Genomic DNA, 15,784 nt, shown 5'->3' with positions numbered 1-15,784 from the left:
ATCCATAATGTGTCGCATAAAGATTAGCAGATAACGTTGAATTATTCATAAAAACAATCTGTTATTTTGGAAATGTTACTAGCTAGATGGGACATATAAAAGTTTATAGGTATTGTTCTTACCTAACTATGGTCTAGGATAATTTAGGATATTACTTTATCTAAGTTGGATTTAAAGTAATTTTAATCCCATGTTTACTCAAAATTCCATATTTAAATCTAACATCATTTCCAATCAATGCACTTAACTGAAGCTACAAAGAAATAGACGTTGTTCTTACCACATCCTCTTATTTTAGAGCGTTGAAAGATTTAAGTGGATAAATTCCCGCGAATCGGAGGTGAAAGACATTTAGTTGGAAATATTGGATTATTATAAAGGCCCATTACGGAGTACAATTGAAAGCTCAATGTTCTCGTCATCTTGAACCTATGCCAAGGTCCCATGACCGCTGCACGCCAAACTTCGAGCTCTTGTATGCAACAATTTTCGTTCTGTTTTGCTTGAAAACCCTCCTCCTTCCTTTTTCGTTAACTTCTTCAGTCGCTATAAAGATATCAACATATCGATTCCAATTTAAATTTAATCACACCAAGAAGAACTAGCAATTTCCTCAATTTTCTCATCAAGTAGCAAATATAATAGATGCAATATTAAAAATAAAAAAGTATTACAAAACACTTTGCAATGTTGTATAATTCTAGTCTTTTCCAAAGACCACCGTAGAATATCCAACAAACAGTATTTATAGTCTCCCTTTATTCTTAGACGATTTTTGTCAAGTATTAAGCATGGACCGTAATTATGGAAATCGTTCCGGTTTTTTATCCTGATATTTCTGCTTTGCGTTCGAGAAACTTCACCGTCTATCGTGCTTTTACTACCGTGTATTAGACCTAAAATACTAACATAAAATATTCGAGCCAATAATATAGTATTATATTATGATATTAAAATTAATTACTTTCTTTTGTTCAATGAATTTTTCATTTTTCATTTCATCGTATTTAACATGGAAAATTCGGAGTAAAATAAATCCGGATATCAATAAAAGATCCTTGTCCGTATCTGTCCCTTTCCAGAAAAGTTAAAGTATATGTATTCAATACATTTCAACTTTTTTAAACAAAACATCCATCTGTGAGTGTATCCGTAACTATATCTTAAAAAATTGTACCTAATTAAATTTTGTGGATCTCATGACAATAGTTTCCTTTAAAAAATATTTAGTGGACCATTCGAAGACATCCAAGAGCCAAAAAAGGTAACTGAAAGCCAAAACGCAACACCTCCGAAGATTGAGAAACTCTTAAGAGACTGATCACCCCAACGAAGACGTTATTGTAAATCCAACGAATCCAAAAAAGAAAAAAAAGCAATAGATATATGATGGAAAAAGTGAAATTGAGCTCCTGACAAAGTGCAACAAAGACAGTCATATACGTAAAACAAATATAAGAGACAAGGACGTAGAACGTAGTAGTAGAAACAGGTCAGATAAAGACAGACGGAAAGAGAGAGAGAGAGAGAGAGAGAGAGAGGGACAGGCAGGAAGGGAGAGGAAAGATCCACCCTGGTGGATGATCCCGCCTCTAAGGAGCCGCTTCATGCCAGAGCCGGGCACGAGGGGGTTAGCAACCAACCCTCCTACCTCCTCCACCGCCATCTCCACCCTCTCTCCCGGCGTCCCGGCGCAGGCTCCGATACACAGCCAATCGTCGGACCGCGACTGATAACGACGCTGCCAAATGTGCGTCCGTCGCATCGCGGCCGAGTTCGCCACGGTGGTCCACGCGTTTCTCGCAGCCTCGTTACATCCTCCGGGGTTGTAATCCGCTCGGATAGCCGGCTATCGGCCATCGTACGCCGGTTCATTTGGTTGTTAAGTCTGTTTCACCTGTCTGCTTTAGTTGAAGCTACGGCTTCCTTTGGATTTTATTTTATGTATCGTTGGATCTCTCTGCTATCATTCAATCCGCGTGTTCATCCAATGTTACTGATTTCCTAGTTCGGTTCTCCTCGTTGAAGTTTTCTTCTCATTGAAGGATACTTGAGAGAGGAACGAGGTTTAGTATTGGGTGAAGTATATATAGAGCGTGGTTGGGATTTTATTGCAAGTGAAGAGGTGAAGGTTTGAGACTTGGTTTGAGCTACCTGGTGCGGAAGACGAACTGGATTTGACGGTGCTGGATAAGGCTACACGCAGGACCCCGCATTGACGGTGAGTTGGATCTCATTTTGGATTTTTCAGTTGATTGTGATTGCATATATTATTGTACCTATAATATGAAAACTGTAATATGAAAACAGCTTAGTAAGCAATGTAGTAAGTAAGAATTTGGAATATGTTTAACCAAAATAAGAGTACTATTTATGTAGTTTGAAAGTTAATGATTTTGTAGTTGTAATTGTATAAGAATAATGTAATAAATAGTATAGTAAGTAAGAATGTTGTAGAAAATTGTAATAAATAGTATAGGAAATAAGAGCTTAAAACAACTCTGAAATAAATGCCCTGATAGCTCGGAAGTCAATGACTCTACAATGACTGAGTTTTATCTGTCTGCTTTGTCTTGGAATTAAGCTTATTTTGACAATAAGAAAAGACCGGCGAAGTGACAGTTTCCATATTAACATCATGAACAAAAGATCCTGTTGTAGCAAATACATTATACATTATAGTATTAATTTCATAATAAAACATTTAAGTATAGAAAAAATGATAACACAATTTCGGACGTTAATAAACGATGTTCCATTGATATATAACGCATATAATGATTATTAAGTCTAAGTCAAATTTCTATTTGACATAGTTACAAGATCATGAGATTTGTATAAATCATTTTACCGTTACACTCATACATACGGCCAGACAGGGTGTAATATCGCTTCCACCATTCCTGAAAAATAACTACAATGATTTAGAGGTGTACAGTAGTGGAACTATCCGAACATTTATCGCCTCGTGGGCGAATTTCCGATAACCGCTGAATAAAAATCGGCACGTTTATTATTCCCGATTCTTTCCCACGGGTTTTACCGGTTCGTGTTTATGATATACACTGTGTACACCCTCGTGAACACCAGCCTCACCTGTCTGCACGCATGTTTCGCGTATTAACCGCTCCGGCGTGTATCTTCAACGCTAAATTACCGCCCACGTTCGCAATTTTTCCTGCCGTCTCTTTTATTGGCCCGCATTCTACACCACGTTGTTATTCATTTTTTTAACGCCTCGTAAATTCTGCAAATCCTCCCCCATTTGTCTCTCTTGTATTATCGTTTTTTGTTTCGTGTCATATCTCTTATGCAAGATTTCTTAACCCATTAAAGATCAATTAAGGCAACGTTCCATTTACAATTATTCGCAATCAATTTGCATCATTGAATTTTGACATCCTTAACATTCCGACTGTAAAAAGAAATTCTAAAAGTTCACTTAATATTTTTTTCATTATTATTTCATACACCTAGATTCTACAATTTAAAGTTAAAATTTAAAATTTTAAGTTAGCCTTTGATTGGTTACATCCATTTTTGTCTTTGCTCTTCTTTTCTCTTTACTGTTTAATTCGGAAATTTTTGTTGCACCAAGAAGAATTCAAGACTTACTCGAGTCCATCGTTAAATAGGTGTTCTTGTTTTCTGCGGGTTGTGTTCACTGGTTATCGTTTGGCTCTATTTTCGTCGTTAAAGAATTCCTGTTTTTAGAGGAAGAGCGCCTCGTTCAGGTAATATCCATGTTTTCCTCGCTGTCCTCTCTTTTCATCGATGAACTTTGTCATGTATTAAGCATGGATCGTGATCATGGAAGTCGTTCCGGTTTTTATCGTTGTACTAGTATTTCTGCTTTTCTCGTCTGAAAAACGTCATTGCCCCTTGGACTTTGTATTTTGCATATTAGAAGAGAAATATCGAGATAGAATATGTATATCGAATCAAGCGCATAGCATTATGCCTTAGTATTAATATTAATTATATTCTTCTCTTTTTCTTGTTCACCTCCTGCTGTGCAATAAATGGGAGACTTTTTGTGCGATTGTATTTAATATTATACAGCGAATCTCAAGATTAATTTTAAATGGTTAATAATCATCGTCAACTTTCTTTTACGTTTATTATGGAATCATAAGAAAGAATACATCTATAATTAAGGAAAATATTATTGCAAATCTTGGGATTTTATGTATTACTTCCGTAAAATTAATGTGCAGTATAAACTCTATATCTTACCAAGTTCCAACAATTATGAATTATATATCTATAAAAATCATATATACTTTACCTAATAGAAGAATCCAGAATTCTTCCTTCTTTTCAAACAAATTCAACATCCAACAACCATAAATCATATATCAAACCACAATAAGATATCAACCACCAGACATTACAAGCAACAATGCAAATTCTGTTTAAAATAGAACAATTTGACAATCTTTCTCCTTTGCAAAAGTGTCCAATTTTTAATAACCATAAATCAGACCTCATTTTGATTCTAAGACTTCATTGAAAGATCAAATACCAATTTTATCTAGTCATCAAGAAACCATCGTGCAATTCTTTCTAACCCATCATTAGACAGTACCAACAACAAGAAACAATGTATAAAAGTATACTGTACCTAAAAAAGGACACAATCAAACATTCTCGTTTTAAACATAATCATTAACATAGAATCAAATACCACTCTTCAATAACAATACCATACTAATCACCAGAGTTACAAGAAACCAAGCAAACCATCATGTAATTGCCTGTTCATCAAAAGAGCGCTCAACCTAAAACAGAGTGAATCCAGCATCCGTCCTACGATTCCATTGCACACAAGCAAAACCAAACAGACCATCATCGAATCATCCGGTAAGAAAACGCAGCAAGGTAGACGCATGTATCGTTTTCTCCCTCTTTCGTATTGAAAGTACGCGCGGCCGCATCGTCCGCGACACAGTGCATTTAAATAGTGTGTGTAGGTACATGCGAGAGAGAGTTTAGACGAGGTAGGCAGAGGGGTTTCCGGCGAGCGTTAACAGAGTAACAGAGTGATGTAATGAGGCCCGGAAGCAGGCAATTTGCTGGCCGCGGCGGCCGCAGTTGCGCGAGACAACCTGCCCGGAGTACCTTGTTCTTGATATCAGGTCCAGCCTCTTCACCAACCGATATCCGACAATCCTGTGTCGCCACTGATCAATCCAGACGGCGCACGTGCCGTATCCATAGTGATCCCGCCAATCCTTTACGAAATCTTCGATCGAAAGATCGACCGGTCTATTGTTTACATCAAATACTTTAGTGAAATTTTACAACGTTTTTCCAACGATGATTCGTCGTTCCCGTGCTTCTCTTATCAAGTTCTGTCGTTGAAACACAGCGTCCTACAAATGTACAAGAGATTAGTGTGATACTGATTAGAGGTTAAGAAGATAGAAACACAAGACAATGTCGAATGTGAGAAGAGTATGGAGCTCTAGCTACGTCTACGTTTAGAGAAGATTTATACATACCTAATGTTTATCGCCATTATTTTGGTGCGAAAGATGTCAAACGATTTGTAAATCTGTGCCCTAGGACAAGTCTTACATTATTGTGGTCTGTTCGGGAACGAGCCCAATAGTCATACCAGAAACGTAACATGCACTATATATTAATAGTATGTGTGCAATAACATTAGTTATAATAGTATACACAAAGTGTATTCTAATATAAAAATTTGTTTTTAACGAGAAGATATAGATATATACAGACAAATCATACGAATTTTCCTGACACTAGTTATTATCTGATATTGAAAGTTCACTGGGTAAAACTCCATGGGATTAACTAGTGTTGTTATTCCTAAAACGTATAGTATACATATGTATAGATAATATATGTATAATAGGACTATACGTATGATGATATATACTGTTATAAAAATCTGTTTTCAACAAGGAGATTTATAGTAGATGCATAATATTATATGCATATAGAAGGATCGTATGAATTTTCCTCATATCAATTGCTATTTAGTATTGAGGATTAACTGGATGGGACGCGGAAACCGTATACTTGCGACCCGCCGGAGGTGCATCGTGATTATGTGACAGTTTTGTGAACGTGATTAAATTGACCTCGATACATTGTGGACATCCGTGCGGTGCGTTTAATTCCGAACTGTGTTTTCGCTGCTTTCCACTCAATTCATCGTTTTCGATGACACCTACGAATTTATAAAAGAAAAGAAAAAAACGATGTTTCGTGTAAAACCTGATTAGATCTGGAAGAAATCATCGTTTCAAGTTGGAGGAAAAAGAAAGAGATTATATCTTTTTCTTTTCTTATCGAGAAGACGATCGATGGTCAGCGTGAACGGTGTGCAACTCGCATTTTATCGTGGACATCGTCGCAGTGACAGCAGGTAAAACTCGCGTCCATTTTTCCTCTGGTCATTGTTCGTTTCCGGTTAGTCGAATAATTCACGTAACTCGTAGGAGGAAGTGACAGATGTCGTGGATACGTAGAGAACACAGAAAGAAGAATTTTGTTACTGGAAAAGATCTATATTTTTATATATACAGATAACTGTAAGAAGAAATATTATTTATCGCTTCCTTTTTGAAACTTCTTTATTATTTTTATTGTGTTTGATTTGTGATAAAGATGTATGATTTATGACGATTACGATGTACATATACATAAAACAGAGGAAAAGGGATCGTGTTTGCGGAAGGAAGACATATTTTTACACAGAGAAAATTGTAAGGAGAAATGTTACTTTTTTTTCTTTTGAAATGTCTTTTTTTAAATTTTTGGTGGATTAATTTGAGATGGAGAGTGAAAATAACGTTCACGAAGATAACGATGCAAATGTCATTGTGGTATCACTTTCGGAATTCCGATGGAAGGCGATAAAGTTGGAGGCCGAGTCGATAAAATGTAGATCGGCCGGTAGATGCAACGCGGTAACCGCCTGCTCCTCTCTAAATTACGACAGATCGATTACGAGTTCCCGCTCGTTACGTGCACGTAATCTACCTCCAGTTAGCCGTTCGTTCGCGGCTATCTTCTCTGCCACCGGATTCTGAAGTCTCTCGGTGACTCTTCAAAATTTCCTATTCGTTGCAAAGTGCAAAGACATATTATATATTTTTGAATGTATTTTAATCTTCAAAAACTAAATTCACAATCTTTTAGAAAAATTATATCGTAGTGTGTAAGTTATGAATCTTAGTAACTCATCATAGACTTCCAAAATATAATGCTACTTTAAGAAAAATATACTACATTACACAATTTTAATTACTTCTTTTTAATACGTTTGAAGTAGCATTTTGGAAGTCTCTATCCAATCATTTTGTGATTTTTAAATCATTGGATGCTGTAGAAATATAGTATGTATTATCTGCATTCCTTTCTATAATGCTATGTTAGGTTTCAAAATTTGCATTTAGTTGTATTAAAATTTTCAAATTGCTGGAAAAATTTACAGTATATATTCTTTTCTCAATGCAACATTCAATTTTGGAAACCTTCATTGAGTTATTTTTAAAGTTCTAAATCATTGGAAGATATAAAAATGTACTATATTCTTTTTAATATAATATTAGGTTTAAGAAATTTGCATTAAGTTGTATTGATATTTTCAAACTTATAAAATTAATATATGTATTAATAATATAGCATATTGTTGTTTAGGAATGCTATCAAAAAACAGCATCTTTCTTAATGGATTAGGATGCGTTGATTGATTAATTGATCGAGATATCGTGCATGTTCGGAACGTCATTGCGGTGTCATGATCCGAGATAATCCGTAATGGATAGATCGTAGATATAGGATTTAGGTAACGATCTGTATAATCTATTAACGGACACCATTCTCGATGTGTAAGTTATCAATGATTCACGATGATTATCAAGCACAGAAATTCACTTAATTACTCGAAGATGATAGTTATTAATTAAAACAAGATATTTATTAAAATATTAAAAAAAAGATATTTATTCGATGATTCATCTATCGAACAATTTAATCTACCGATTAATACTCTTATTCTTCTTATGAAAAAATTTTCAATTATTCTGTACCGATGATCTTTCCAAGTGCTTTATGTATTCTTATTTTTAATTACGTTTCTTGCGTGAGAAGACAAGTTCTGTATAATAAGTGCGCCAGCTGGTTTATAAGTAAGAAACTTTCATGCGCACATGCTCGTTCGATTTAATTCGATCGTAACTTTACCGGATGCTTTGAGGGTCCTTTAATGATCCTTAACGACACTGCTTACTGTAATACGCGAGTACTAGCGAAGAGTCGCAGTAATCCATGCTCTGTTAATACTGTTGTCTATGGATTCTCTTCTTCCCTTTGTCATTCGTTGCCAAATTAGAAGAGATAGAATCTATACCATAGAGTATATTTTATTGTTAGTGAGAAATATTTAGAAGTCTGAAATATTTAGAAATATTTAGAAGATGAAAATTTGTTTATGTCATTTTTTTATTATTTACGTTTCTTTTCTATTGATCATATTGCTCTTCTATTATTTACGTTCTTCAATTCTCCTATAATACTCTTCGTCATTTGTCTCATCTGTTAATATAATATAACATAGATTTTATAATATTATATTCATATGCTTTTATTTTTCATTTTGATGAAAATGATACTTTAAAATATTAGATGGTAAACTGACACTTTGTCATATAAGAATAACAGAGAGCTAAGAACGATGTGGCATAAATCAGCTAAATGTTCTGTGTTTCATAAAAATTTGATTACACTTTGATTGATTTTTTTGATTGATTTGATTGATTTTTCAAATTATAAAAACATATTGCGCCAGAGAATAAAGTTATAATTTCATTAATCTGATTAAATAAAGTTAAAAGGAGAATTCGATTAATTTTTCAGGGGCTCTTTGGTGATGTACGACAGCGCTAGCTGTTCGTACGCAGGTGCGCTCGAATTAAAGGGAGCCTCCGGGGCCGGAGCCGCGGCCGCGGCCGCAGGAGTAACCGCGGCCGGTGTTAAGCAGGAGAATTGGCCCTACCGTGGCCTGACCTGCGGTAGCACCTTCCAGAGGCTCAAGGAGAGCGTCGACAAAGCGAAACAGGCGCTCGCCGACCGCGGTGGATATCTATCTGGTGCTTTCTCGCCGCCACCACGTGCCAATCCATCCGCCATTTCACCAACCGCGTCTATCACCGGTGAGTCTATCAAAAAGACTATGTAGTGAAATGCTGTTTACTTTAATTTGATTGTATTTATTCATGTAGGTGGAAGATTTTATAGAGGATAATGAACGTAGAATAATATTTTGCTTTTTGGCATTGATAATGGTAGTGCTTAAGTGAGATGCAATAAGAAGTTATAAGATCTTAAAGATTTTTATTCTTAAAAATGAAGAAAGTTTTTGTAATTTGGATGCAGCTAAATTAGCCTGTTACATCGTAGAGATATTATAAATAATAATATTTGGTTTTAGATCTTGTTGGTTTGGTGTAAGATATTGTTGATTGTGTTGACACTACTAGAAGATCAATTAACCTATTAAGATTAGAGTAAGCTTTTAAAGAAGGTTTTGTATGATAGAAGAACTGTACTTTTATGAAGTTTAGTTGTACAATTAGTTTCTTTCTTGTTTATTTATGTAATTATCAGTGCCAAGAAGTAATAATATTATGGCTTTATATTTCATTCTGATAAAAGAACTAGGGATTGATAACTATGACAAATTTATTAATTCCGAAACACATAATGTGATATATGAGGAAGAGTTAAAGGAAAGATTAAGTAGGTTGTGTGATAGGATGATTCGATACACAGGTCTTGAGTTAAGGAGTTCAAAAGCGGGTTGCTATTAAGGAAATGAAGAATTATCGAGGAACTCTATGGTATTTGAATTGGGTCGAATTGTACAATATCGCTGATAGGAAAAGAATTTGATAATCTTTGTGATTAAGAAAATAATATTCTCTAGCACCTTAATAACTCTATTCTTCGCTTAATGAATCAATCCAGTAAATTATACCTGTATGTTTCATCAACGTATCGTGGCTTGGCAGAAGTTGCTGGAAATAAAATGGAAATACATAATCCGCGAATCGTATGTCGTCACGCGATTTCCTTTCTTTTGTCGATGATTGATATACACTCGCTGGAACTCGGTAAGGCGGAAAAAAAGCATTTGAAAGTAAAATGAAACGAATATTGTTTTAGGCCTTATCTCGAAGCTTAACTTTTGCTTCTGCTCTGTACCACCTGTCTCGACACAAGCTTTCGCGTACTCGATCGTGTTGCGTGTGCTTTTCCACGCGTACTTGCGTGACACACGATTAACATAGGAAACGTCGTTAACCAACCAAACGCAATTAGCTCGTAATACAAATTAATTACACGATCGGTTAGTCTCTACCTGAGTTGAATGATAAATCTGTAAATGAATTGGAAATAATAGCGTTATAGATAATTTAGCTTTTACGTGTAATGATAAAATAAAATATTCATATCCTTATTATCCGAGCCAATCTGAGGTAGATGATAAATTTGCGAATAAAACAGAAATATGATATTTGCGATTAAAATAGGAATATGATATTTACGAATAAAATAACATATTATAAACATTTTTCTATACTGATATGAAAAGTTTTATAAATAAAATTATGTTAGCTGTGCTGGTCAATAGAATTGAAAAACTTGTTACCACTAGAAGATGTAGAGTTGTGTTCAAACTTAACTACTTGCTCTGTGTGTATAGATATACATTTATATTATTGAAACTTTTGCAGAAGTTTCTATCGACCTATCAGCAATTATCAGAATATCATATATATCTAACACACAAAATTTAGTTATTTAGAACACTCACACTTTTATACGTATATTCAAATAATTTTTGTCACCGAAATAATAACGAGTATGACTAATATTAGAAGCTAAAGGACAGCGAAACGTGAATGAGTCAGTGGCACACAATCGCCGGGAACTCGCAAGTCGTTAATGGTCATGGCAATTAAATCGAGTCACTTTTTTTCATGAATTTCTCATGATTTCGAGATGAAGGATCTAATCGAACGCCACGATCTTGATCGTACCGTTTTTCTCACGTTATTTGTTCTAGATAGTTAAATAAGACTTCGCACCGGATGAATGTGATTAAGCGTTGCAATGAATATGATTAATTGCTTAATTGCAATTAAAATTGCAATACAATAAATGAGTAGTTTAATACATTAAAAAAAACTAATATAATTGAGAAACAATCAAACGAATAATATCCTTATAAGGAAACACAGACACTAATTTCTCCAATACTATGGTGTCCAAATATTAATAAGCGTCATCGTAAGTACGTACAATTCTGTTTCAAACTGAATAAAAATTCACACTTATTAATTTTGCCAATAGAAAAAGAATGTATTATACAAAATCTATTACTTTCGTCAAACTTAATACGTAGTTTTGTGTATATATACACACTACTGTGCATAAGTATTTAATTTAATTTAAATAAGTAATTGTTACAAATATATAAAATATACTTGAAATGAAGCTCTGGCTTAATCTAATTCTCGCTTCTCATCTTATCTCAGGCAACCGTATACAGTTGGCAAATTTTGATGAAGATAATAATTTACATCAATCAATAAATAAAAGAGTAATAATTGAGGATGGATGAAATTCGTTGGCAGGAAAAGATCAAAGTGATTTTAAGCGTATACGCAGTATGTTCGATATTGAGATCCTGATTGCACTACGCGTTCCCAGCTTCTAAAAGTTTATATGGATTTTCCGCATTGTCAGCTATTCGTAAGAGATAAATATGAAACTCGATCGAGCATGGCGTAGTTCTTGTTTAGTTGAACATTTGATCGCAGTTCGCAGATCGCGTGAAGCGTCGAAATACTTATGCAGCGTATACATTATTAATCTTCCATATCTTTTCTTTCTTTTCTCAGAAGCTTCGATTTACCGATTCGTTAAAGACGTTCCGCAGCGCAAAACGCGGGAGAAAAGGGAGGAAAGCAAAGAACTATATATTCAAGTACTAAATAAATAAACAAAAAGAGGAAAATCTCGAGCGTGATAATTTGTCAGGCGAGTGGCGGCCGCGATACCGGCAGCCTGACTGTTGCTCTTCGTTGTCGCCGATTTCCGATTGTTTTTTTAAAGCGCCGGTCGCCGAGGACATTAATTACCCGGCCAGTGTAAATCACGTTATCTACCGCCCACGCCCCCTCTGCACAGAAGGGTGGAAACAGGGGTGAGACGAGTTGAAACCAGGCACAGTAGAAGGGGTAGTAGAAGTAGAGAGGTTGCAACGGGTGCGTTGCACGAGGGCTGCACCGCTGCCAACTGAGCAAAACGGTCGTCGACTGCCGTTTCTCTCTCTCCATGGCCACACCAATATCCTGCTTGCTCCTCGGAAATTTATCGGCCAGCCGCTTGAAAACTTCACGCGCCAGAAAGGTTCCCTGTCTTTCTGCTCCGGTCGAGAAAATTTCGTGAAACGATTCGAGCAAACGAAAGGTTGTTATACGCAGGGAACCGTAATTTTTGATTGAGGGACGGCTGGAAGATCGTGCAACGTATTATTATTATTTATTTATATATTTCATTTGAAGTAGTTTCGACTATCACAGTCGTTAGCAACTACTTGTGGCTGCGTAGATATCGTGTATTTTTTTAGAAGTTTTATTTAAGGTTTTGACCGATTTCCATTTGACGGAATATCACACGATATCGACAAGGTAACAGGAATTATACTGGTCATTGTTTTATCATTAGAGAGCAATAAATCGTAGGATGGCTTTATTGGGGGAAAGGGTGGAAACGGACTGAAAAAACGTATTGCGTTGTTATCGCGAATGTAATATGATTTGAGAAATCATGCGATTTTTCAAGCTATCATTGTGAAAAAGTTTATCGTAGGAAAGGCTGGGAGGTTTCTGATAGGAGAAGGTTGATTGGATGTTGACGAATGAATTGTACTCCTCTTAAGGATTAGATACAATTTGAAAAATCTGCTCTTTTTAATTTGCTTTCTTAGTAGAAGGAATTTTTCTTTTATCGATAATTGTATTTTCGACCAATCGTGGGGAGCGCGTCAACGGCAGTCGTAAATTCCCGTTACGATTCTAAGAATCGACACCGCGAATAAGTCGATCCCCTGATTTCCGTTGAGATAATATGGGTGGTTGAGGTGGTATAACGCTGCGATTAACAGGGTCATAAAATATGTATTTTCAACAACTTTGCACAAGTTAGTAACGCCGCTGCGTAAAATATAGATGACAAAGAAATGGATTACTCGTAGATGAGAGAATCTGGGTAGAGATGATGACTGATCTGAAGACCGAGCTTGAGTACGGGTAGATATGTGGTCTTCGAAGAAGTCATGAGGTGTTGAGAATGTTCGAACTGAGATATTACTGCTTGACTGTTCTATAGGTTCGAAAACAAGTGAAGTTCGTTCTTATGTGATTATGGAGGAAAGCTCGGTAAGGATGTGTCCTTTGAATGAAGAACGCGGATTCGTTTGTCAGGAAAGTGAGGGTAACGATCCGCGATGCTGATTGGTTATGATCAACGTTAGAAATGAAAATAGGAGGAAGAAGCCTCCTACCAACGTGGCTCATGGGCGACATTGTTTATGGGAAAAACCAGCTTTTCCGTTAGGCAACTATTCGTTTTTTTCCATTACGTAACTAGCTGCTTTCTCCGTAATTTGTAAGAATGTGTAATAGACCTAAGGACTGTTTTAAGTACTAGCTATACACCGAAAATACCTGCAGGATTAAAGGTTCCTGCAAGCTAATAAGACTCGGTTTATGGTGGAGCCTTAGGTTTATTGAGGGTCTCTCTAACGGTGCTTGGGCCTTGACGGTCAGACAATGAAGGACGTCACGTGGACCGCTTTACACGACGTAACAATAATAGAGATATAACTATATAACTATAAATATTACATATCTTCTTGTTGATAAATCTCATCAGAATAACTTATTATTATATCTAAGATAAGTTGCTTGTGCTTTTTCAAAGATAATATTTCTCGCTCCCTCTTGAGGCTGCACTTTCTACGTGTTTCTATGTGCTCGCAAGAAAAATAGATTACAATTAACTACGACTTCCTTCTTCATGGAACAACTAATTGCGGATTCTTACAAAGCTGTGAATGTATACGTTCGTTAAACGAAAACATTTGCTCTATATATATTTTTATACATTATATTTATATTTATATACTTATATATTATATTTGCTATATATGTATATATATATATCATATAATACATACGCAAATATCGTACCAATGACGTATACATATCGTCTTGAAAATCATAGTATCCCGAAATGTTGATCAATTTGGAATTATGATTGGTTGGCCGGTTTCGAGCATCGTGTCGTCGAGTTGCCGAAAAATTTGAACGGGAGGACACATCTCGTGGTCGGTCCTCGGTGCAAGATGGTGGGTCGATGATGGCGGCGTAGTCGCGAAAATGTGGATGACAAGGGAGGAGGAGCGGTTAGGGGTTAGCCGGGAACGTATCCATGACGACCGACCGCCCCACGAATCGCCACCCTCCGAGATCCCGGATGCACCCCTCGACAACCCAGCATCCCTTCCATTTCTCTCTCTCTCTCTCTCTCTCTCTTTCTCTAACCCATGCAACCCTCTCTGCTCGCCCTCTGGTTGAATCCTCTATCACGGGGGTTCCCAACCTTACCACGAATGCGCATCATCAAAACGAAAATCTGAATATTTTCGTTACTATTCAGAAAGAAATCTCTCTTATTCTGTAACGCGACCATTCGATATCACCTGACTATTTTATATCGTGTATTACGCTAGCGTATAGAATATAGAGTATAGCAAGCAAGTCAACGCTCTTCGGAGATATCGAAGACCCTCGAATAAGATTTCACGAGTTAACAAACTTTCTAAGTGAACGGTAGTAGCAATTTTCTAAGTAGCTGCTCGAGATGGCAAAAAGAATCTTAATCGCGAAGGTATATACAGGGAATTTGTAAGCACGGACTGTGAATCTCATCATGACCCTTTCAATGTTTGGTTTAATTATTCGGTAGCTGGAAAAGATGTTTATAGCCTTATTCTTCAGTGAAGAGTTTGCTATCTTTTCTTTTCTTTTTTTTTTTTTTTTTTTATTAATCCATATTTCGTATCTCATTCTTATAGTGCATGTTAAGCTTTCGTAGTTGTATGGAAGCATGTACTGTCAAGCGATGTGAGATTTAATATTCTTGGACTTAATCAATTATATAATTAATTGCATAAATGCTTTAATAAATACAGTGGTGTACAAATTCTTTCTGTAGCTACTATATATAAAATTTCACCATCTTTCAAGTACCGCCAATGGTCCTTTCTGATTGAGAACCACTGGTCTATCTGTCCGTATCTACGATGCTCGGTATGATGCTCGGCTACTTAGATTTTAAGTTCGGACCATTTCGTTCCATGGATCTATATATATAACTACATATATATATATAAATCCATGTATACATATGTATTTTGTATAAAGCATATATATGTATATGTGTGTTTATGTGTATATATAAAATATATATGTACAGGTTGGTAGGTACGTACGGTACCTGGCCATAACTCTGGGAGAGTTTCACCGCTGCTGACAAAAGGGGAAATCCCTCGGTGAAATTGTAGCCGTGGTCTCTCTTCGCGAAAATTTACCGGCTTTTCTACGGTTAGCAAACTAGAAGGGAGGGATGAAAAGGAGTCGGAGTAACGAGATCGTGGTTCTGGATGATTTCAGAA

General features: G+C 36.0%; 1 protein-coding gene and 1 long non-coding RNA gene across 3 annotated transcripts in view; one reads left to right on the top strand and one right to left on the bottom strand.

Annotated features, from left to right (window-relative positions):
* The first annotated feature begins 2,091 nt into the window (after nucleotides 1-2,091).
* Nucleotides 2,092-15,784, top strand: part of LOC126913879 (transcriptional regulator ERG homolog) — a 70,050-nt gene continuing 56,357 nt past the window's right edge. Inside the window, exons 1-2 of one of the 2 annotated variants that reach the window (XM_050717143.1) lie at nucleotides 2,092-2,221; nucleotides 8,893-9,188. In XM_050717143.1, coding sequence (XP_050573100.1) covers nucleotides 8,906-9,188 — 283 coding nt within the window. In that variant the 5' untranslated portion in view covers nucleotides 2,092-2,221; nucleotides 8,893-8,905. Of the gene's footprint in view, nucleotides 2,222-5,101; nucleotides 6,398-8,892; nucleotides 9,189-15,784 lie in introns of those variants that run through there. The other variant, XM_050717133.1, reaches the window with a different exon arrangement.
* Nucleotides 2,228-4,970, bottom strand: LOC126914009 (uncharacterized). The gene is made up of 3 exons (XR_007709548.1): nucleotides 4,847-4,970; nucleotides 4,289-4,781; nucleotides 2,228-3,862 (listed from the first exon to the last, which is right to left on the bottom strand). It is a non-coding gene; the product is annotated as an uncharacterized LOC126914009 (long non-coding RNA).

This window comes from Bombus affinis, chromosome 1 (assembly GCF_024516045.1).
Source record: "Bombus affinis isolate iyBomAffi1 chromosome 1, iyBomAffi1.2, whole genome shotgun sequence".
Classification (NCBI taxonomy): Eukaryota; Metazoa; Arthropoda; class Insecta; order Hymenoptera; family Apidae; genus Bombus; species Bombus affinis.
Note: the sequence above shows the minus strand (reverse complement) of the source record. Positions and strands in the feature narration are given on the sequence as shown.